This window comes from Agelaius tricolor, unplaced genomic scaffold (genome assembly GCF_023055355.1).
Source record: "Agelaius tricolor isolate 1412-34295 unplaced genomic scaffold, bAgeTri1.0.p SCAF_17, whole genome shotgun sequence".
NCBI lineage: Eukaryota > Metazoa > Chordata > Aves > Passeriformes > Icteridae > Agelaius > Agelaius tricolor.
In genome coordinates this window covers 6423188-6447148 of record NW_027269277.1, presented here as the reverse complement: position 1 = coordinate 6447148, position 23961 = coordinate 6423188, and the positions used below count along the sequence as shown (strand labels likewise).

The 23961-nt window shown below is 48.0% G+C and overlaps 1 protein-coding gene across 3 annotated transcripts; it reads left to right on the top strand.

Annotated features, from left to right (window-relative positions):
* The first annotated feature begins 23 nt into the window (after positions 1–23).
* On the top strand, positions 24–22385 carry HEPH (hephaestin). 3 transcript variants are annotated; one of them, XM_071442258.1, is made up of 21 exons: positions 24–141; positions 3151–3347; positions 5430–5674; positions 6164–6376; positions 6935–7114; positions 7466–7720; positions 8306–8474; positions 9623–9762; positions 10556–10687; positions 10852–11063; positions 12712–12862; positions 13174–13386; positions 13713–13917; positions 14171–14310; positions 15191–15322; positions 16200–16306; positions 17270–17492; positions 18768–18907; positions 19273–19435; positions 20089–20121; positions 21661–22385. In XM_071442258.1, the coding sequence occupies exons 2-21, from the start codon at positions 3187–3189 to the stop codon at positions 21903–21905; spliced, it is 3459 nt and encodes a 1152-aa protein (XP_071298359.1). In that variant the 5' UTR covers positions 24–141; positions 3151–3186; the 3' UTR covers positions 21906–22385. The 3 variants fall into 3 exon arrangements, with proteins under 3 accessions (XP_071298359.1, XP_071298360.1, XP_071298361.1); XM_071442259.1 differs by lacking the exon at positions 24–141 and adding an exon at positions 346–495; XM_071442260.1 differs by lacking the exons at positions 24–141; positions 3151–3347 and having other exon boundaries at positions 5495–5674; positions 6193–6376.
* Positions 22386–23961: the final 1576 nt, after the last annotated feature.

Here is a 23961-nt window from a genome sequence, read left to right as displayed (position 1 = left end):
CTTGTTGTGCTCCCGGGGGAGCGCGCGGCCGCGTGACGTCACCGCAGGCATTTAAAGGGGCCGCAGCCGCCGTCGCCGCTTCCCCGGGAGGTCCCCGGGGAGCGCTTGCCCGGTGTCGCCGCTGCCGGTCCTGCCCAGCAGGTGGGTGCCGCTGGCCGCAGCTCCGCCCGCGCTCCCGCCCGCCTTCCCGGGGCTCCCCGCAATGGGGCCGAACCCTGGGCAGGGCGGGGCGGGCAGGTGCACGCCGCGGACCGGGCTCCGCGTGCGCGGCTGGGGCGCGGCCGGGGCGCGGCCCGGCCCGGCAGAGGCGCTCCCGCAGGTGCGGGGCGGAGCAGCCCGGCCCGCCCTGTGGGCGGGAGCGGGCGCGGTCGGCGCTGCGGGGCCGGGCTCGGGCAGCCCGCGGAGGCAGAGCCCTTTTGTCCCTCCCGGGCTGGTCCCCGCCGGCGCTCCTGCGTCCCGCTCCGCAGCCCCGCCGCGCCGCCTCCCGCTCCGCACGTAAGGGATGAGCCGTCCGTCCTCCTGCCTTCCTTCTGTGCTTTCTTCTCTCTGTCGGGCTGTAGTTTCCCTGCAGTCAGGTGTCAGGGAATATCCCTGCATCGTCCGCCTCGATCAAATGGGAGTTGGATCCCACCAACCCGCCTGAAATCTGATTTCCGTTCATTCGCGATTCCTGTGCTGTCGGGGACCCGGTAAAGGGCAGTCCTGGGGGAGGATTCTGCTGTAAAGTACAAGATTCAGGGATGGATGTAGTATAAAACTTGAGTTGGTTTTGGTTTTATTTCTTTTTCTTTCCTTAATCAAGGCAAATATTAATATCAATGAAAAATTGAAACCAAAAACTTTTGAAACTAATTTAGTTACTTTGACGTGGCGCTAGTCACGTAAATAAATGGTGATTAGTTACTGTGAAGGCTATGAGAGCACCGACTTTGTGACATCTGCTCCCTCTCCATTCAGCGATATTTTTTGCTGTTCTCTAGAATTACCCCAGAGGTGTGCGCGATGTTGGTCAAACTCTAAGCAGAGTCCAGGTGGGACTCTTGTAAAGCCTTGGGAAGGCTGTGCCAAAGACCTGTCCTTGACTCGCCCATGGCAGGGCACGGCACGGAGCGCTCAGGGCAGGCTGGTGGCCGTGCGTGAGCCCGATGGGCGCCGTGCGGGGTTCGGGGCGGTCAGCAGGCAGGTTTGTGTTCGTGGGCAGCTTTCCCTCCCAGCCTGGAGAGCCTCTGCCCTGCCGTGCCGTGGCCTGCCCCGGCTGCCGCCACAGACACCGGCCTGTCCCCGCTGCCCCGGCTGCTGGGCCTTGAGGAGGCCGCCCCAGGCGCCCGGAGCTCCCGCGAACTTTGCCCTGAGTTGACACGAAGGCCGCAGCTTGGGCTGAGTCAGGAGCATCCCGCTGCCCTTCCCTCGGGCTGGGTGGAGGCAGGGTTGCAGGCTGAGGGCTGCTGCTGCTGTTTCTTTCCGTATTGTTGTCACCATTGCTTTTTTCTGGTCTTCTGCGGTGAGAAACAGCACAGCTATGGCTTTCCAGACTCCTTCCTTTGAGTCCACGTTGGCGTTGAGTGAGTAATAAAAGGTGTTTTAGCTCCCTGTGAACAGCAGCAGGGAATAAGCTGAGTGATGTGTGGGGTGGGCACGAGCTGCTGTGCTGCTGTTGTTCCCACACTGCTGAAGCTGCTCTGTTCTGTATCTGAGTTTTATCAGGTGTATGACCAGGAGCTGCTGAAGGGCTCTGGCTGGTGGAGCCACTGGAGCAGAGCTATAATGTGTTGATGGATCCAAAGCATCTCAGGTTTAGAGATCCCTACTGCTGCCTTCTGAGAAAGGAGGCAAAGAAGGTGTCTCTTTGTCCAATTTATTGACTATTTGGAAATAGCAATTCTTGATTATCATTACCTTCTGAGAATAGCACAGCATGTTTGAAAATCAAGAAGTGAAGCTTTGAAGGTGCTTAGTCCATTGCCATGTGCTGGGGTTGAATCATGTCTGTTGGGTATCAGATGTTAGAAGATGTTTCAAAGCAGCTCTGTGTGATGCTGTGCTCACTGACAGCTTACAGAACATCCAGCTTTGCTTCAGACAAACCTTATACATTCACGTTGCTGTTACAGAGACAGTAAGAATAAGTAATGATAATCTCTTTATGAAAAACCTTTGCCATGGTGCTGTGTCACCGTCCCTTTCTGTATGAAAAGGAAAAAGGATTCTTCTGAGTTCTCTTGCTAGGTCACGTTTCTCATTCTGTTGCTTTCTGTTTCTCTCTGCAATTCTGAGTTGCTGTTGCATGTCTCAGGAGCTGTATCTCAACAGCTCATTTAGGTGGGGTTTGTTTGCTGGCTACATCCAGTTTTGTTAAGGATATCATTGTGTGAGAACTTTTGTAGTCATTTTCATGTGATTTTTAAATGCAGTTTAATCCTTCCTTATCTTTTGGTGTAATTCTACTGCCCATATTGCATCAGGTTCTCCTTCATACAGGCGGTTCTTTGAGCCTTTATTCACAAGGTTCTTTGAGTCTTTATTCAACTGTATTTTGATGATTTCAGACAGTTTTCCCAACTCTCTTTAGAGTACTTCTGATGCTTAGTGCCAACAAGCTTGGTGTGAATTGGAAGTTTTATGAGTAAGCTACTTACTGATCAAAATGATGGGGAAAATAATGGAACAGAAAGGAAAAACTTTGTGCAGTCTATTTGAGATATACTCCTGGATTACAGACAGGTGCTCCCTAAGAGCCATCTTTAAAGAAGTTAAAATTTAAAATTACTTCATAGTGACTAAACTGTACTTCCTCAAGTGACTTAAAATAGAGAGATCTTGGTGACAGTTTAAAATGTACATATGCCAGGACTGTTTTGTTGAGATTTGTATGTGGACCCAGAAGATGATTTGGAATATGAGCAGTAGTGAAAAAAGGGTTTATTAAACTATTATGAGAGCAGCACATTTGGTATTGGCGACTCATTACCAAGGCATGATCTCCATCCACCTTGTGTGTCAATTTTGTTACAGAGTGATTTCCTTTTTCAATGTTTGAGTAATGATCCCAATAATATTTACACCTGATTTCTTCATGCCCTCTCAAAATGTCCAGCACCTTCAAACCAAATGGTCATATCCTGTTTCGTTCTTTTTGTCTTTCCCAAATAGGTGTAGCTTCCAAAACCACCTTCCCTTCAGGCTGAGATGGGCTCAGTCTGGTGGCTGCTGCTCTGCATCCCCATGCTGTCACCCACATCTGCTGGGGGTGTGATCCGAGTTTATTACCTGGGGATCCACGAGGTGCACTGGAACTATGCTCCAACAGGGAGGAATGTGCTTGCTAACCAGAGTGTTGCACGTAACAGGTATGTTCCCTTTGAGTAGAATTTAGTCTGGGGCTGGCTTTGAGCTGTCTTTTGATGTGTAATTTAATGCAAGTATTGTGGGGCATCTGAGCAAGCAAGAGACACACTCCCGTAGATTCTGATCTTTATGAGCTTAATGTTTAACTTGTTTTATGCTCCAGTGGTAAAACCTGTGTCAGTGGGAAAAGGGATGGTTATTCTGGAGAGTCCAGAGCCCATATGCTGGAGAGAAGGGTATGGAAAACAAACACGGAACAGAAAATGGAGCAGATGCAGAACAGATTGTTCTCAAATCGCCCGGATTTTGCAATGCTCTACCCTCAAGTTTCATTTTGCTTAGTTCCAGCTGGTGATCAGCTTGTTTATCCTGAAGCATGGTGACTTTTCATCTTTATATAAATGACTTCACAGAGGCAGCTTGTTTTTGTTTCAGTGGGATTTCGAGCCTTAGACTTAATGGGACTTCCTGCATGGGATTTTAGGGGCTGTTTGAAAAACATTTTTGTTTCTCTTGCGAAAGTAAATCTGGAAACTGCAATAACTGGTTCAAGTTACTGCACAGTGTTTTGGGTTTAGCTTTCAAAACATCAAGACTTTTTATTTGGTTGGTGTTTTTTTGTGTATGTGGTTTGTTTTTTTTTAAAGGTTTCCATACTATTTTAAAGGCATTTGTACTTTTTTTCCTTGCTCCCATTTTCTGTGGCAAATAGCTGGTATTTTTTGACCTTCTCTCAGTCCTTTATCCCTCCAAAATAACTAACACTCAGGTTAAGACACCTCCTTCAGAAACAGCACAACAGGAACAGGAAGGGTGCACAGAAACATCAAGGTCTGTCAGTGTAGCATGGAAAAGTCTCTGTTCTCTGGAGATGCTGTGTAGATGTAAATAAGTTCCCAGGAAACACCCCAAAATTCAGGGTTAATAAAGATGTTACTGCTGACTCCTAAAGTGGTAATGAATGCAGTGGATTTTGTTTGGTTTCTCTCATAATAAATGAAGAGAAGGAAATTAAATTCAGGGCCATTGAACTTAAAAGCAATTTAAAAACTCTTGTCACTGCAAACAATTAGTTAATGGGACCTATTTGTACAATGATTGCAGAAATAAAACTGGCAATTAGAAAGGGATGAGATGTTGAGATGATTGATAGAGGTAGCAAATTATTTCAAGGAGGTTTTTTTTGTTCGGAAGAAATGGACTGTGTGGAGAAAGAGGCACATCTGTAAAACATCTTAAACTCTTTGCTGATAATGGCTGCAGGGATGGCTTGGCAAAGGGCTGAACTCTGGATTGTATAGCCAGAGCCAAGCCCAGCCTGTTTTTGAACTATGAAGCCAATGTTTAGTATTTGGATCTCCGTTGTTCATTCTCTGAGATTTGCATTAGGGTTTAGCTCCCTTCCAGGGCTGCTCATGCTATGGGTGATCAATCCCAAGGGGGAAGTGAGGGGAGTGACCTTGTCTCTCAGTTAGGCTGGTTCCAGTAATACCTGGACTGTGATTCATCTCTTATCTATTAAGAATTACCCATAATGAGCAAATATGCTTGTGAGTTAAACTTTAGTGCCTGTAGGAAGTTTTAAGTCTGGAAGCTGGTTACGTGCTGGGTATGTACCTGCCTGACTCCTCTGCCACTCTGGAAGGAATTTGGAAACTGTTAAATAGAAAATCATCTTTCAGACTTCAAATTTTGGCCAGAGAGCTCAGGACTCTACCTGCCTTGTGATTTAGCTGGAAATGCCACAGAGGAATCAAAGTGAATTTTGAAGAGCCCAGTGAAGGCTGAAGGAAGCGTGAGAAGGGCTCTCCCTGTGACACCCACATGGGATTGTCTGGGAAGCACTGTCCTTCCCATGCCTTGTTTGCAGGGCACAGTTCAGGGAGCATTTTGTGTCTGTTGGTGAAGAGCTGGGGTTGAGGTTGTGGCCATGCATGGGTGGCTTAGAGCATCCCAGGGTCCTCTAATGCCAAAGCTTTTGGCTGTACCCCAGAGAGTGGAGTGTCACCTTCACTGTGCTGCAGTATTGACCAGCTGTTGTGTATGATGATGACTCATGGTGCCTTTCCCTTTGAATTCAACAGCCAGGCCTCAGCATTCCTGCAGTCTGGGAAGGACAGGGTGGGAAGCACCTACAAGAAAGCTGTCTACAAGCAGTACACTGACTCCACGTACACCACTGAGATCCCCAAGCCTGTCTGGCTGGGGTTCCTGGGACCTGTCATCCGAGCAGAAGTGGGGGATACCATTCAAGTACACCTAAAAAATTTTGCTACTCGACCATATACAGTCCATCCTCATGGTGTTTTCTACAAAAAGGACTCTGAAGGTAAATGAGCTACTGCCATCATGGAGACAGATTTTTCTCAATGGGAACTTAGGAGTATGCATGGAGGAGAACTGCTCAGAAAGCCCCAGCTGGAAGACAACTGCATTTGGGTGCTTGGTGAAGACACCAAGTGTTGGGTTAGTAGGGTCATGGGGCTGGAGTCCTGACCTGGGCCCAGGTTTCCTGATTTTAGAACCTCCAAAACACTGATCAGCTCTAGAGATTGTAGAGAGACTGACTGTGGGGGCAGAGTGCAAAATTGAAGGCAAAGCAGCACTAGGCAGAATGGAAATAATCCTGCTGACTCTCTGCTGACCTGTTTACTGGGCAGGTTGCCTTACAGTGGCTCTGTGCCTCAGTGCCTCTTTGAGGAAGTGATGATTAAACACTTTCAGCCTTGGGATGGTGACTCTCAGCTCAGTATAAGGTGACATGTGTGGGCATCTTGTCTCTTCTTGAATGGATGTTGTGATTGCTCAATTGTTCTAGGATCCCTGTATCCTGATATGTCCCCCCAGGATCAGAAGAAGGATGATGCTGTTTTCCCAGGAAGGAATTACACCTACACTTGGACTGTCCCTGAAGATCACAGTCCAACTGATGATGACCCAAACTGCTTGACCTGGATCTACCACTCTCATATTGATGCACCAAGGGACATTGCATCTGGATTAATTGGGCCTTTACTTACATGTAAAACAGGTAAAAACACCAGGAGAAAGCAGCTGAGGCCTGCAGTTCCATAATGTAAAGGTCTGTGGTGACATGAATAAGGATAGGATGTGAAGATACTCTGTGCAGCTCCCAGCCTCAGGGGGAAATGCAGCTTGGTTAGAGAGGACAGCACCTGGGCTCTGGCTGCATTCTGGTCATTGCATTCTCCTTATCCCATAGTGATTGGGCAGGCGAGCTTGCAGGCCTCTTGATCCAAGAGAGCTGCTTGAATCCATGTTAAAAGCAAGACTCTTGTCCAAGATCTAGTTTGTGTTTGAAAATCATGGTGACTGGTTGGTTCCAGCAGGAGTGAGAAGACTGCAGGTGTTGTAGTTGAAGTGTCCAGTGGCAGAGTTGCTTGGGAGAGAGAGCTGTATTGGCAGGGATATATTGGAAAAGGGTGAGCTGTGAGGATGGTGGGAAAGCATCTGTCTCCAACTGATGTGACAAGACTCTCTCTGCTGCTGTGGTTCTCATCTCTTGCCTGATGTGTGATTTTCTGCATGAGTGATTTTCTGCATTCATTCCTCTCTCCTTTCACCTCAGGAACGCTGACTGGCAGCTCTCAAAGACGCTCAGATGTGGATGTTGACTTTTTTCTGATGTTTAGTGTGGTGGATGAGAACCTAAGCTGGTACCTGGATGAGAACATTGCATCATTCTGCACAGATCCTGGCTCTGTGGACAAAGAAGATGAGGAATTTCAGGAGAGCAACAAAATGCACGGTCAGTGTCACCTCTGTGAGGCCACTGTGTCTGCCAAGACACTCAGGAGTGTCAGAGCTCCAGGATCTGCTCAGGATCTGCTCTGAGGTCATGTGCTTAGCAAATAATATCTCAGGGACAGGGCAACAACTCCAGAAAATTGAAGTATTGTTTTGGTTTTATCTTTGGCTTGAGTGAGCTTTTATACCTTTTGTTTTAGGAATGAGCTGTGGAGCTGGGCTCTCCAAAGCAGAAGAGGAGGAGGAGTTCTGCTTAGGTCCATCCTCCTGTTGTGTCTGTGCTGTCACCCACTGGCAGGAGCTCTGAAGGGTCCTTTTCTGCTCTCTAATTTTGACTTGCTTCTTTTTGCAGCTATTAATGGTTATGTGTTTGGCAACCTCCCTGAGCTGAAGATGTGTTCTGGGGATTCTGTTTCATGGTACCTCTTTGGGATGGGCAATGAGATTGATGTTCACACAGCCTACTTCCATGGAGAGACACTCAAAATCCGGGGCCACAGGACAGACGTGGCCAGCCTCTTCCCAGCCACTTTTGTTACAGCAGATATGATTCCCAGGAACCCTGGGAGATGGCTGCTGAGCTGCCAGGTCAATGATCACATACAAGGTAAGGCAGGGGGTGGAATATGTCGTGGACTCTGTGTCCTCTGGTTTTGATGTATGTGATGTACAGTGTGGTAGGGAACAGTGTCTTGGGTGTGGAAAAATGTCCTTTTAACATTTTTCCCTATCACCCACAAATGAGTGGGTGATGCCTTGGACTCAGTGATCTTAGAGGTCTCTTCCAACCTCATTATTCTGTGTGATTCTGTGATTCTGTCTTGTAAAATTGGAGTGGGTTGGTTACTAATATGCAGGGCAGCTTTGGTGGGGGTGACTTGTACCATGGTGTGATGTTTGATGTTGGGTACAGCTGAAAGCTGAGATGAGGCAGTAGCATAAGAGCTCTGGTCTCTGTAAGAGGCACTTGCATGATAGATCTGAGGGCAGCAGAAGACTCTAGTCACTCTAGGTCCATACTTCCATAGCATCCAATGTCTAAGGTTGGAAGTTCTGCTCACAGAACTCCTTGCTGTGGAGTTACTCGCCTTCTCCCATCCCTGTGCCTTTTGGGACAGCAGAGGGGAGGTGGGACTGCCCATCAGGCTGGCTGGAGGGGCTAAGTGAGTGTCCCCCTTCATGTTTTGGGCAGCTGGGATGGGGGCAATCTATGAGGTCCGGCCCTGCTCTCGGCAAGCTGCAGCCCCCAGCCTGGGAGGGAGAGTTCGGAGATACTTCATAGCTGCCAAGGAGGTGCAGTGGGACTACGGCCCCTCAGCCCTCGACCAGCTCACTGGGAAGCAGCTCACTGACCCTGACAGGTGAGTGAGAGCCTGCTGGGCTTGGGCAGGGTTTGGGGAGTCTGGCCTGCATCAGGAGCGCTGCTCAGGAAAATGTAGAATTTCTTTCTTTTCAAAATTCATGCCTGCTGCTCACGTGAGGTGCATTTCCTGGGAAGGTCATCAGCCCATCTAGAAAAGAAGACTGCTGTAGCTGGACTGCACTGTGAGCAGTACAGGTACCTTGGGGCCTTCCCATGAGAGGGCTGTGTGGCACAGCTGTACTCACAAGCAGCAGAAGTCCCAGCAGATGTACAACATGAGCTGCCACATTTGTCTCTGGGCTTCATTTCTGCTTGCTGTGCCTAACCTAGGAACAGATTGATCTATTTAAGAAATGATTCAAAACACCCCTGGTGCAGCAGACACAGGGTGGCATTGCTGGCCTGCAGATGGGCCTCAGGCTGGCGTTGCTGCAAGATGCAATTTCTAGGAAATCAGATGCCTGCACTTGGGTGGCAGCCCTTCATCCCATGATCAGGGATGGCAGTTGAGAGACTTCCTGTTCAGTCTTTGGCTAACTGAAAGAGATTCTTCTCCTTCCACAGAGATGACGTCCCTTCCCTAGTAATCTGTTCCTTATTCAGATGGAGAAGAGGAAATGTAGAGTGGTTAATTATTTACCCAATGTCATGCAGCAAACCTTGCAGACCTTAGACCTGTGAGCTGGCCTTGTAACTGCACTGCCTCTCCTGCAAGGCTTGTTACTTATATTTGGTGAGGGTGGTAGTGGAGGAAATAAATACCTTTACAGCTGTTTATTTTTGTTGGGAATGGGGCTGTCCCCAGCTTCTGAAGAGGTTGGAGTTCTAGCACTGCCTTCCCACTGACTGCACTGCAGTTTTGTTCATTCCTTCACACATCTTGTGTAGTGATGTTGATCTCACCTGGCAGGCTCACCTGGGATAGGGCTTTGTGCTACAGGTGCTCCTTGAGCACACACACAGGTGATGAGTCTGTAAGGGCAAAAAAGCTTTGTAGAGTCAAAGCTGTGCTTGTTCCAAACTAGGGATGCTGTCCTTGTCTGAAATACTGCTTGATTTGGAGATACTGATGGCCTTGCCTGTGGGAGCAGGGGAACAGGGCTCATTTTTCTGTGACATGACCTGACATTTGCTTTTTGCATTTAGTCCTGCTGAGCAGTATTTCAAGCATAGCCCGTACCGCATTGGCGGCGTCTATTGGAAGGCAAAGTATGTGGAATACACTGATGAGAGCTTTCGTGAGGAAAAGCAGCAATCAGAAGAAGAGAAACACCTTGGAATACTTGGTGAGAATCATCCAGAAACACAAATCCTCTGTCAGTGTCTATGAGAAGGGTGCTGATGCTGGGAGTGCCAGGTGGCTGAACCTGCCTGCTCATTTTGGGGGGCAGGGAGGGGCACAAGAGCTGCTTCACAACAGTCACATCTGAACAAGCCAAGGTGCAGGGTGGTAGAATGTACAGAATCACTTCAGGGGTCATTCTGAAGGTGTTCCAGAGGTAAGAGTGAGGGATACAGTACAGTATGTGGGACTAGAGCTAAACAGATCACAGCAGTAGCTCCTGGTTATGTGTTTTTGACTGAGCCCCTTCAAGGCATGCTGCAAAGCCATGTTCTCACAGAGAGCTTTCTCTCCTGGATGGGTGCTTGGGAACAGGCATGGTGAAGGCTCATAGCTCCTCTCTGGCTGGCTGGGTTGTGAGCTTACAGACTCTGCTGGGCTTGGAGCCTCTCACACCTCTGAGGCACATGTTTTGGATGGCTGAGGAGGCTTTACATAGGTGGAGGAGAGGCATGGACTGATCCTGAGGGCATTCCAGCACATCTGCCTGTTCTGTTACTTCCCTGGGTGAAGGTGTGATGCCTGTCCGAGTTCTCCTGTGCACCCAAACTGCTTTCAGACAATCCTTGCCGGCCCCTGCTCCCATTGAGCTGCCTTCAGCAGCAGCAAAGCCAGACCATCTGTTACCTCTCATTTTTGGCCCTGCAGCTTGGAGGAAGGTGCTCTGCCTGCTTTGGTTTGCCTGATGGCCTGGGGAAGTGCTCTGTTGCTGATGTGCTCTCCCTGCTCTATTCTAGGTCCAGTGATCAAAGCTGAAGTTGGAGACACCATCCTGGTGACGTTTTTTAACAAAGCCTCGTGGCCCTTCAGCATCCATCCACATGGAGTGTCCTATGGGAAGGCATCAGAAGGGATGTGGTACCATGATGGTTGGTGGATCCCTTTTCTTGAGTACCCCCCCATCACCCTTCAGAGGTGCTGGGTGTTTGGTTGGCACGAATGAAGTAGAGTCTGCTCTGAAAGTACCTGGTGAGAAGGTGTGACAGAGTTTGTGCAGGGACTTGGGAATAATCCTGTAATCCCTGTTTTAAAGGCCTGTCCCAGAGTGGGGTTTCTGTGGCACCACTGCACAACTTCACCTACCACTGGACTGTGCCAAGGCACGTGGGGCCCACATCCAGTGACCCTCCCTGCCTCACCTGGATGTACAGCTCAGCTGCAAACCCTGTCAAAGACTCCAGCTCAGGCTTAGTGGGGCCTCTGCTCATCTGCAAGGCAGGCACTCTGGATGACAACAACAAGCAGGTAAAGGGGCTTTCCTGCCCTGTTCCTACCAGGTTTTTGCTTTCATGTAGAGAATGGAAGCATCAGCAAAACATTACAGAGCATATTAAAAACAAATGTGCAGTAGTGTGAGTCCAGGACAGTCAAATCAAAGCCTTGCTGTTGGCCAAGTCGATGCTGGTACAGCTGGTATCAGCTTTTTCCAGGCAAGTAGTGTTCTGGGAAAGGCCAGTAGTGTTCTGGGCTCTCAAGAGCTGCCCTCAAAACAGTTCCTGAGCTCTGCTTTTAATTCACAGATCAACTTGGCTGAACAGCTATGTCTTGGAACAGTTACTTTATCTCTTATCCTGAGGCTTGTGTAGCAGACTGCTTTCAGAGAGGCACATGGAGTAGTCCTTGCAGTCCCAGAAACGCTGAAAAGACATTTTTGCTTACAGGTGTTCTGCTTGGGTGATACAATGCTTTGAGGTTTGGGTGAGCCTCATTTATTCTGCCAGAGAAGTTAATTTTCAAGCAGAGCTGGCTACAAAAAAGCATGTGAAAATCCATGTCAGTCTTATGCTTTTGATGGAGAGGTGAAACCTGAAGGCAGCCAGAACTTCCTCTTGGAATTTCACTCAGAAGTAGTCTACTCCTGGCAGTAAATCTAGGGAAGACAGTAAATTGATATCCCTGGGGAGGCACCAGACAGAGGAGCAGAGCCTTGTTGTAAAAGACAGCAGATGGCAAATCAAACCCCAGTTGCTGTCCTGCAGTGTGGCTCAGGAGTGGTGACAGATCTGGGGACTGCTGTCCTCAGAACCTTCCTGGGGGAGCTCACAGTCAATGGGGGCACCTTGTGACTAAATCAGGAGTGCAGAGAAATCAATGTGCACCCAGGGTGGAAATGTGGATCTGCTGAGCAAAGAGGACTGGGAATACAAACAGCCCTTGAGGTGAAGGAGCTGTGATAATGATAAACACAGGCAAGTATTGCAAGCATGTAAGCAAAAGAGACAGACCTTTGTGAATGTAAGACAGAGAAATCACCTGGGGTGGCAATTCTGGCTCCACAATCTCAGGCAAACCTTTAATGAATTGTGGAAGGTGCATGGCCACTCTGCTGTACCCATGTGCTGCAGCCTGGGAGTGGCTCACCTCCTCAGCAGGCTGGCTGCCTGTGTGCTGATGGGGACAGTGACACCAGCAGGAGAGTCTGGACACCATGGCAATGTTCTTTTAGTGGGGAAACACCATGATTTGGAGTGCATTTCTTAGGAGAATTAACGCTCTGAAGGATTTTGGGTAATTAAAAAATCCCCAATCCAGGCCTGTGATAGGAGGCAGGAGGGGTGTGGTGTGGTCATCAGCCTGCATTGTGTCTGGGCTCTGGTCTTGGGTCTGGTTTGGACAGACATCTTAGGTGTAGGGGAAGAAGGGGGCACTGACTTCATGGCCTTGGCTGAGTTTTGTTCATTTTATTAATGTGAAATATAATGGAAAATGCACAAGTGGTGCCTTTTGTGAAATAAAAGATGAATGTTCAACATGAGTAAGGGACAGAGTCCTGTCCATCAATAAACCAAGTTTTAAAATAAAGGGGAATACAAGACCCAAGTAAAAGAGATTTAACTCTAAGGATACTTAATTGTTGCATTTTAAAAGTTAACAACCATCATTGTAATTGTAGAAAGGGATCGACAAAGAATTTTATCTTCTCTTCAACGTGTTTGACGAGAACCTCAGCTGGTATTTAAATGCCAACATAAAGTACTATCTGAGGATGGAAGAGACATCTGTGGAAAAGGATGGTGACTTTGAGGAATCCAACAGGATGCATGGTATGGTTGGATGCTGCTCTCTGACAGCAGGGATGAACCTGCAAAGCACGGGCTGATGTTCACCCAAAGGCTGATCTGGGGGCTGGAAGGGCTGTGTGGTGTTGGCCTGGAATCAAGCCAGGCTGGAGGCACCAGGAGAGACATGGACAAGCAGCACAGCTCTCTGGAGAGGTGTGCTCTCAGTGTATCCAGGGGTGAATTACAAACAAGTTACCCTTCTTCTGACTGGCAGGCCTGTCCTACAAGGTGTATGCTCAAAATCTCCTGGCTGACACCTGCTTGCAGAGAGTAAATTGCTTTCTCCTTTCCAGCCATCAATGGACTTATGTTTGGTAACTTGCCTGGGCTGGACATGTGTGAAGGAGACAGAGTGTCCTGGCACCTCCTGGGCTTGGGCAGCGAGGCAGACGTCCATGGAGCTGTGTTCCAGGGAAACACCCTGCAGATCAACGGCATGCGGAGGGATTCAGCCAATCTGTTCCCACACACATTTGCCACTGCTTTCATGCAGCCTGATCACAGTGGTGAGTGCCTGCACAGCTGCCTGGGCAGATGGAAGAGTCTTCCATTGTGGTGTTTGCTCCTGTGGCAGATTCTCTAGAGTGGTATGAACTCTTACGGGGTGAGCTGTGCTACGGGTGCTTATTGTGTAAGAAAGCTTCCTGAGATGATGTATTTGTAGGACTTTGTGGTGCTATTCCTGCTTGATTTCTCCAATGACTCCTTTTAACCTTGGCCTGTGGCAACCAAGCTCCCTAAGCACCACAGAGCTACACCAAGCACATACTGACACCGGTCTCCTGGAATCTTCAAAAGCAACTGATTTCCTTGTTCGTCCTGCCTTCCCCAGGGACTTTTGAGATCTACTGCCAGACGAGCAATCACTACCAGTCTGGGATGAGGCAGAGGTACAGCGTTTCCAGGTGTGGCAGGACGGGCTCTGCCCATCACTACAGGGGAGTGAGGACGTTCTACATCGCGGCCGAGGAGCTGCTCTGGGACTACGCCCCCGACCGCAGCTGGGAGAGGGAGCGCCACAACCACTCTGCACAGAGGTAGAGCCCACCCTCTGGGGAAGGCCCAGCAGACCCTGGTGGAGCCTGTTGGGTGTCTTGGCCACCCTGTGACCTGGTGCACGTGCTGGTGGTGCTGCTGGTGGGAGCACAGCCCTCTGTGCCATTGTGCTCTCCTTTGCAGCCCAGGCTGGCTCTGGGAAGCCCCTTCAGCTTGTGAACCCCCTGACACGAGTTAGTTGTTTGTTCCCCATGAGGTTTTGGTTTATCTCAGTGCTTGTTTTGCATTTCCCAGCTATGCTGATGTGTTTCTGAGCAACGAGAATGGACTGCTCGGCTCCAGGTACAAGAAAGCAGTTTACAGGGAGTACACAGATGGCACTTTCCAAACCCCCAAGGCCAGGCTAAGTGGTGACGAGCACCTAGGGATACTGGGTAAGGATGTGTGCACTGGGTTCACCTTCCTCTCACACAGAAATGAGACTGGGGCTCTAAAGCTGCAGTGGCTCACAGCTGTAATCTGAAGGCTCACTGGATATTTAGGCATCTGCTGGGTCAGTGCAGAGAAATTGGGACTGTCTGCTACTCATATCTGCCACCTTGGAGACAGCAGTTAGAAGAGTCCTGTGCACAGCTTGTAGGAAAGTCTGGGCTTTTCCACTTGCCTTTGCACCAGTGTTCTGTCATGGCTTGGACAAAGCATGTTTCATAGCTGCATGTGTCTGACTATGGGACAGAAACAACCACTGACTTCTGGACAGGGGTCTGAGAAATAGAGGGGGAAATCTGTAGCTGTGAAAAATGCTTCTGGGGCAAGAGCAGGCAGCCTTGGGAAGTGGAGGAGCATTTTGCACTGACTAGTGGAGGCCTGTGGAGACAGAACTCTGTGTTATGAACCCAAGGCTGTAAGTGGTGTCAGGCCAGCATCTGCCGCTCAAAATAGGCTGCAGCTTTGATTGAACACTGTCAGGTTCAGTTGAATATTACCACATTTTTTGAAACTGATAGCAAGGGGTGATCAACATGGGATATTTACCATCGCAGTATTCAGAAATCAAGCTTTAGCTGTGCTGGCCCCAGTTAAGATGTGTAACCACCTTTATTGTCCTGTTGTAAAATCAGTCTGGTTTCCTAAGACTTGAATTGGGACTGACATCCAATTCTCTTTTTGGGAGGTAGTGAAGAGGAAGGGGAACATGATAAATATTATAAGGTAACATTTCTGGGAAGAAGATGTTGAGAGAGGGCTGGGAATATCCCAGGAGATGTGCTGATGGATTTTGCTGGTCTCAGAGCTCACTCTTCCTGTCTCAAGGCCCTTTTCTGTGGGCGGAGGTGGGCGATATTCTCAACGTCGTGTTCAAGAACAACGCCTCACGACCCTACTCCATCCATGCACACGGGGTGCTGGAGCAGCAGGCTGGACATCCCCAGGTGGCAAACCCTGGTAGGTCCCTGTCTCTAGCTGCATTCCTGTGTGGGCTCACTCACACAGCTGATTTTATCCCAGAGCCACACTGGTTTCCTTCAGCAGCCTCAGATGTCCTGGTTTTGTTACAGTAGAGTGCTGGGACTGGACAGGAACTGGTTTTTCAGGTCCAGCACAGTTTCAGTGGTACCATTTGTGTGGGGATGGCAGCCCTCTGGGACATGTGTAGGACATTCTTCTGTGTGCAGCCTTATCCCCCCACACTGAGTGGGGTCTCTCTGTGGGAAAGGGAGAATGATGGCATATGACAGCTCAGCCAGTCCTGGGATGGGGAGACTTCTTTAGGATGCATGAGCACAAAAGTATGAAAATAGTATGAAGTGGGAGAAATGCACAATTGCTTGCTGGGATCTGACTGAAATGGCCACTTTGTCTCATGATCCAGATACCTGTGTATTTAATTTTTGGTCCCCTCCAGCTTGCCCAAACTGTCCAAGCTGCAGTCAGGCTGTCAGCCAGATCCTGAAAAAAGATTGATTTTAAACCCCAATTTGAATCAGCATCATAAATTCATTTCAAAGAGAAGAAAGATTTTCTTAAGCTCCATCTGAAGGAGCTTCCATGGTCATTTCCATGGTCAGGTCCAGTCTCAAAAGCAGCATATAAACCTGCATTGTGCTGGTGCCAGACAGTGTTTACATCCTATGACCCCCTCAGTCTTGCTCTGAGGGGGAGCTTCCACCCTGCTTTGTGTTTGGGTAAGGCAGATGCAATATCTGGCAAATACAGAATTGAATTTGGGCTTTGGAGACAGGATTTTCTTCCTCCATTTGGTTTTGCTGCTGCTTGGTGAGTGGGTGTGTCACGGGGTGTGTGGTGCTGCTCTGTCCCTCAGGTGACATTGTGACATACCGGTGGGAAGTTCCTGAGAGATCTGGGCCGGGGCCAAATGATTCAGCCTGTGTTCCTTGGATCTACTACTCTGCAGTGGACCCAGTAAAGGTAAAATAGAAGTTATAACCAGAAAAGCATAATTAGGCTAATTTTTTACCCCACTTAGAAAACAATGTGAGTTGGGTACAATTTAGAGATTGGACCAGCTAAGAGGTGGAAGAATCACCTGGTAACATGTCCAGCCTTCTCTATGGAGAGGAAATCCTCTGAATTTTCCTGATGTCTGTCCTTATTTTTTCCTAACAAACCTTCATAAAACAATTCCATCATCTCTCCTTGCTACTAACCTCCCTCCAGTTATCTGTAGGCTTTTAGAACATCTCCCAGTTGATCATGGTTTGTACTGGTGAGAGCCATAGGGCTAATCTACAAAAGGCAGAAATTGTCCAAAATAAACCTCATGAATAAAGCAGGCAGGTTTGACCATTGCTAGAAGTGTCATAGCATTAATTTCACAGGGCAACAACCTGGAAGATCCTGCAGTAAACCATCACATTCAACCCAGAAATAATGGCCTTTTTATCTCAAGTTGCAGATGTTTTTGCAGTCACCAAGTGGAAAATACTTTGATACCATCCATATTTATGACTTTTGGATTTGCATTTATAAGAGCACGTACAGTTCCTGTGCTTCAGTGGCTGGTGCTCTCCAACAAGAATAGTTGTACAGCAGCACTGCTTGTTTTAAGTGGGGTGATGGGAGAATAGAAAACAATTGCTGAAAGGCAAAGAACTGCATAAAAGAGGGTGAGAAGGTCCCTGCCTCTGAGCTCTCCTTCCTTCTGCTCAGGACATGTACAGTGGGGTGATGGGGGAATAGAAAACAATTGCTGAAAGGCAAAGAACTGCATAAAAGAGGGTGAGAAGGTCCCTGCCTCAGAGCTCTCCTTCCTTCTGCTCAGGATATGTACAGTGGGCTGATGGGGGAATAGAAAACAATTGCTGAAAGGCAAAGAACTGCATAAAAGAGGGTGATAAGGTCCCTGCCTCAGCTCTCCTTCCTTCTGCTCAGGACATGTACAGTGGGCTGATCGGGCCCCTGAAGGTCTGCCGGAGAGGGGCCCTGCGGTCCAGTGGGAGCAGGAAGGATGTGAAGAGGGAGTTTGCTCTGCTCTTCCTGGTTTTTGATGAAAATCAGTCCTGGTACTTGGAGGAGAATGTGGAACGTTTCAGTAAGGGAAATCACAAGATCAACCTGCTGGATGAGAAATTTGTGGAAAGCAACAAAATGCACGGTAATGTTGGTGTTGATTCTGCAATGTCTCTAAGTAGGGAGCCTGACTTGTGGTGAATGTCCTCATCCTTTCCCATTATCAGTGGCACAGACAGAACTAAACTGTCTGTTCTCAATATTGCAGCACACCTACAGCCCTTATCTTTGATCTGCAGTGAAGGCTGATCGTTGTGGCAGTCCCTGTAAGGAGGAATAGCAACATCCAAGCCAGAGAGGTTAATCTCTGATGTGTCTGAGTGACTCAGAAAAGGAAATAAAATCAAACATGAAATTAACTTGTCAGACAAATTTAATTCTGTTTGTCTCAGGGACCATCAGAGTCTGTTAGGCTTCAAATTAATTTTCTGAGCTGTGTGGCTGCAAAATGTGGCTCGGTTGTTTTAGCTGTTTTAGGTTATTTCTACCATAGAAGGATGAACACATTTGTTTAAATTAACATGTTGTTTATGTTAGTCTCTCTCCATATTATATCTAAGATAGCCTCAGCAAAACAGGTCCTTTGACAGTTGTGGAAATAAGAATACTGAGGAGTTGCATTTTGTGTACTGTCATTACTGCTGGTTTTGTATGGGTGAGATAAAGATTCTCCAGATAAATGTCCATGAAGGTGTAATTGTTAACCCTGTATTACAGCTAGCAGAACCACCATGCTGAACTTGGATACTTGTTTTAGGCTACACAAATTGCCCAGGGCAGACCTGGGAGTAAAAACCTGGTGCTCTGCCCTCAGATCCTGCCTCTTTCCATCTTATTCCCTCTGTTGTTATCTGAGCACGAAAGTCTCCATGTGTGTGCCACAGCAGTCAGTTCACTCACTGTTTTGATCCCTTTCCTATATGTGCAGTCACAGCAGGATTCCTTCCAGCTGTGCTACTTGAGAAAGTAGGTAAATCCTACCCACTGGCAGGATTTACCCCTTGTCAATGTTCATCAAGGAAATGGCTCAGACATTTATGTGTATGTAGGTATATACATGTTTCTTCATCATTGGGCTGAAATGCCATTTTTATGCATTTTGACTTCTAGAAGCAACCAATGCTGGCTGACTGCAGGTTTTCAGCAAAGGTAGTTTTTGAGATTTATTTGAGCTGAGCTACAGCATGGCCTTGAGTGCAAGTGACTTGTGTGAGCAGAGAGGATAAGTAGCTGAGCTGGGGGACACTGAGTGCTGATACACTGGGTGCTGTATGAGCTTTGTAGCCTCTAATTTGTGCAGCACCCATACAATTTCACTGACAGCTGACAGCCTTTTCCCCTCTGTGTATTCCCTGCACAGCAATCAATGGCAGGCTCTATGCCACCTTGCCTGGGCTGACCATGCATGAGGGAGAGAGGGTGAACTGGTACCTGCTCGGAATGGGTCACGAGGTTGATGTTCACACAGTCCATTTTCATGCTGAGACCTTCATATACAAGGTAAGAATATCTGCTGATGGTAAAGCAGATACTGACCACTGATACCAGCACTTCTACTTGACTCTGTGTTTGAATGTTTTTTATGACTCTGCAGAAGCTGCACCCAGCTAGGAAAAGGATGTGGTTTTACACATCCCAGTCTGACTCCCTGAGCCTGTGTTGTCCTGAGATGTCCAGTTTGATCCTTGTTAGGGTTAGGCATTACCAGACTGTTTGCTTTCCAAGCTGCAGGACTGGAGCTGCTTTTTGAAAGCTTTGGGGTTTTTTGAGCATTAAAAAGCTGAAGTCCCCAGCAACACTGGCAGAATTTTCTTCCTGAGAAGATGCATTGAGCAGTGCAGCTAATGGCCTCCTTTTTCTGACAGAATGGCAAAAGCTACAGAGCAGATGTTGTGGATCTGTTCCCTGGGACCTTTGAAATGGTGGAGATGCTGGTTGGGAACCCTGGGACATGGCTGCTTCACTGTCATGTGTCTGACCATATCCATGCTGGCATGGAGATCCTCTTCACTGTCCTGCCTAGAGGAGGTAGGGAGCTGTCACTGTGAAACATCCAGCAGCACTTCTGCTACTGCTGTGGAATTCTGAGTGTGTCTCAACTCTCTCACATACTTTAAAAAGCCAGTTAATGGAGCAGATAATTACCTAAGTGTTATTAAATTATGATATTCCCTTTAAATATGGTAATGCCTAGAGTAAATTGTTTTCTGGAGTTTACATTACCTGTGTTGTTATTCTGAGTTTGATTTGTAGTTTGTGTCTGAATTGCTATGTTCAGCTCTCAGCCAGTAATTGCTTTTACTGAGAACTGGAAGGTGCTCAGAGGTGAGTGACCCTCAGTCCTGGAGCCCACATGGTGATGTGGTTTTAGATGTGTTACCAAAACAGTGAATGCCTCAGTGTTTCAGCTGTGGGTGACCAGTGCCTGCCCAGTGTCAGGGCCATCTCTGTTTCTCCCTCAGCACTTTTCCTTCTGAAGGATGGAAAGGGTTGTGCACTGGAACTGGGGCTGCCTCTGAAGCAGGTGATACAAAAACTCTCATGTCATGTAGAGAGGGAAAATATGGACAGGACAAAGGACAGCCTGCTGCATCTGGAGCTGACCCTTGCCAGATGTGCCTTGTTCTGGGCTTTGCCTGCTTAGCCCAACACCTTCTCACCCTCCTTTTGTTTCCTTTCAGAGTCAGAGCTGGAAGACTTGACTGCCACCCCAGGTATGGTGTGTACAGCACTGCCAAACCCTGTCTGTGGGAAGGGGAGAGGGCAGATCCCTGAGCAACACAGAGGTTTGGGTCAGTGTAAGGGGAGGGAGGAGCACACAGCACCCACTGCCTCTACTCTGCCAGCCTGGCAGGTCCTTGGTGTGAGGCCTTGCTTCAGTAGATAACAGGGAGGGCACCAGTCTGTCCTCTGGTGATAGAAATAAGGAATTTGGGCTGGTTGGGTTTGTTTGCCTGTGTTAGGTGGAAAAGATTGGTGATCTCACACCCTGTTGTGCCTGCTATGTATGGATTCAGAGTCTTAGCTTAGGTACTGGCAGAGATTTGGAGCAGGGTGCCTGGGATGGGTTGTCCTCCCTCTTTGGACTGTCAGTGACCCTGTGGTTTAGGGAGGTTTCACAATCATCTCTACAAGCTGAAGGGATGGAGTCAGCATGCAAACAAGCACATCTGCCTTCTGCTCTGATGTTCCCCTGAAAAAAGAGCCGAGGCACGTGCCTGGAGCTTTTTAGGCATTGTAAAGAACAGATATGAGAAGGCATTTGGTTGAGCAGCACAGGGAGAAGGGGAGTGGTAGATATGATGCCCTTGAAATTTTCTGTGGTAGAAGTCTGAATAATGTTCACTGGTGGTTTATTTTCCTGATTTTTCGTCTTTCTTCACAACTCCATTTTTCAGCTGCTGTGAGGAAATTCAGCTGAGCTGATTTGAGAGCCAGTTCAGGCCAGCTGCAAATGCAGCCACTTACCTACAACTCAGCAGACTTTCTCCACTGTTATTTCAGTCATTTTCTCCCCAATGTTTTCTTCACTCAAAATGGACAAAGCACAAGAGGAGTAGGAAATATGTGAGAGCAATGGTGGCCATATATTAAATAATTTGGTTTCATACCATATGCAGATATCAGCTTGTGTGTGCTCACCAGGCAGAAACCTTGGCCAACAGTCATTGCCTGAGCAGAAAGCTCCTTTTCTCAGGAAGTGGCTGCTGCCTCTGTGTGGAGGCACAAGCAAGCTCAGGTGACTCACCATGGGCATGGCTGTGTGAGTGCACTCTGTGGTGTGTAGGACAGCAGCCATGGGCACAGGGAGCCTGCACTGGGGCAACTTGCAGCAGCCCCAGCCTGGACACGTGTTCTCATCTCTGGGCTGGGCACTGCAGTGGCTGACTGGGCCTGGACACCTGTGAGACACTGTCAGGTTCTGGGGTGGAGCAGGTTAGGGAAGGAACCATCCATCTCAAATGTCTGTGTGGGCTCAGGGATGAGGATCTGATGATGGATGGCTCCTTTGAATCATTAAGATTGGAAAAGACCTCCAAAATCATGGAGTACAGCCATGAACTCAGCACTGTCATGTCTACCACTGAAACATGTCTCTATGCTCCAGATCTACACATCTTTTGAACATTTCCAGGGTTGGTGATTCCACTACTTTGTATCATGTTTTTCTTAATGCTCCTTTGTTGCATTTCTTGCAACCTTTCAGTTCTGGTATTGCTGTTGTTGCAAGTACCTTTCTGTTTGTCTCTCAGGGTTGGCACTTGAGGATGAGGATGAGTCCCAGAAGGTGATGCTTTTTGGATCTAAGGTAACCCAAGAGCAGATAGAGGCCACAGTCATCTCCCTGGCTGTTGTAGGAGTGCTGCTGCTCCTGGCTGCTGCTGTGCTCCTGGGAGCAGTCATCCATCTGGAGAGGCAAAGGAGGCTGCGGCGCAATCGGAGATCCATCCTGGACGATGGGTTCAAACTCATGTCTCAAAAGAATTCTGGTCTCTGAAAGCCATGTACAAACCTTGGGCTGTGTGCTTGGAGCTGGGGCTGGATCCTTGTCCACAGCAAAGATTTTGGGGCATCATTTCAATTGTGCACTGTACTTCTAGAAGCTGAGGAGGGAAAGCTGGAGCCCTGACCTCTTCACATATTCTCCTCAGCTCTCTGTAAGGAAAATCCAGGAGAGATCCAAGGACTCTTTGAACTGACTGAAGACAAATAATGTTTAAAAAAGCTCCTTCTGGAATACTCTCCTTCCCCAAGGAAGAGAGGGGACATTTTCTTATCTCCAGAACAGCTCCAATTGGTCTTTCCTTGCAGAATAGCTTAGACCAGATTCCAGTCTCACTCCATTGCCAGAACTGAGTTGGGATTTATCTTCCAAGAAACTGTGAACCATTAATGTAATTAATTTGAAGGAGAGAAAGATAATATTTTCAGTTTTGTGATTCAATGAAGAATACAGAAAAAAGATTGTTAATTTAGAGTTGGATTGCTGTTTTTGATGAGTGAGTGGGCAGACACAAATTCAGGGCACTGCATACCACTGTGAGAACCCCATCAAGGACCATGGTGAGCTGTGCCTCACTGTCAGCCTTGCTGTGACACATCCTTCTGCTCTTTGCTGGGGGTGGGTGGTGGGACCAGAGTTCTGTAGCTCACCTGTGGGCAGTGGCACTGATCTTCCAGCATCAGTGTGCCCACACATCACCATAACATCCTCCTGTGTGTGCCCACACCTCCCACAGTCCCACTGCCCTGCGGGTCCAGTACTGAGCCCTTCCCTGTGAAATACCTGTCCAGCTCCCTCCCCTGAATCCCCATTACCCAAATGGATGCAGGTTAGTGCTTCCATGTTTCTGTGCCTGGTTTTAAAATGGAAAGAGCATAAAAGCAATCTGTTCTGGGTGGCTTTCAGAGGCAATTAAAGCAGCTAAGTGGCTCTAATTACAAGGGCCTGCTGAGGGCTCCTTAGGTATAACAGCACCATTTTCTTCAGAACAGTGGTTATCACATACATAATCATGTTCAATTCATATCAAGCCCCTGCATATTTCCAGCTGCCTTTTCCTTTGGCAGTAAGGACAAAGCTCATTCTTTTTCTTTCATTATACTTCATTAAGTCTGGTGAGGGGCTGGAGGGCTGTTGAATACTCTGAATATGGATGAACTTTGCTCAGATTCAAGGCTGGTTCAGTTGCTACTGCAAACCAGAGATTTCCAAACCCATCAGTTGCAGGGAATTTTAGAAGCTATGACATGAGAAACAAGAATGAAGAAAGAAGCCTTTATTTTATTTTTTCCCCCTTGACTTGTTAAAAAATAGATCAAAAATGTTTTGGGCCTGCACTGATACAAAGGAGTGAGTTTGAATGTATTCCCTTGCTTCAGGGCAGCAGAACAGGGAGATTGCCCTTCCTGCAGCTCTGCAGCCTGGGCTCAGCCTGGGCTTTGGGTGCTGGCCCCAAGCAGGGCAGCAGAGGGTTAGGAGCTGGATTATGCACGTTCCATAAACAGCAGGCTTCCAAAATTCCTCCAGTGTAATGTTTTATGGGCCAAGTGGAGCATCAGTGGCAGAGGTCTCCTCTCCAGCAGGGCTTGAGGAGCACTGGGGGCAGGCTCTGGAGAAGCCTGTGATGTGAGGGCTGTGTCCTGTGAGCACCAATTCCTACCAGACTGAGAAAACTCAAGGGAAAGCTTTGGACAAAACAGAAACAGATCATAAATTGCTTGGTGATCCAGACTGCCATGCAGCCTGTTTGCAATTTTGTTGGCATAGCAAATTATAGGAGTGATGGCAAGTCTGGAGTGATGGCAAGTCTGGAGTGATGTGCTCACAGACTGCCTGGGGAGAGGAATTTTGGCACAACAGCTGCCAAAACAAGGGGATCTGCAAGGTAAAATCAGAGGATGGATCTGAGCAGAAGAGAAAGCTGCATCTGGTGTATTCATGTGTGGAGTCTGGGATATGGGATGTAGGAATTAGGCAATGTGCTCACACGAGGTTCCAGACCTGCTGCAGCACTCATCTTGGAAACAATCAATAAATTCAGTCACAGACT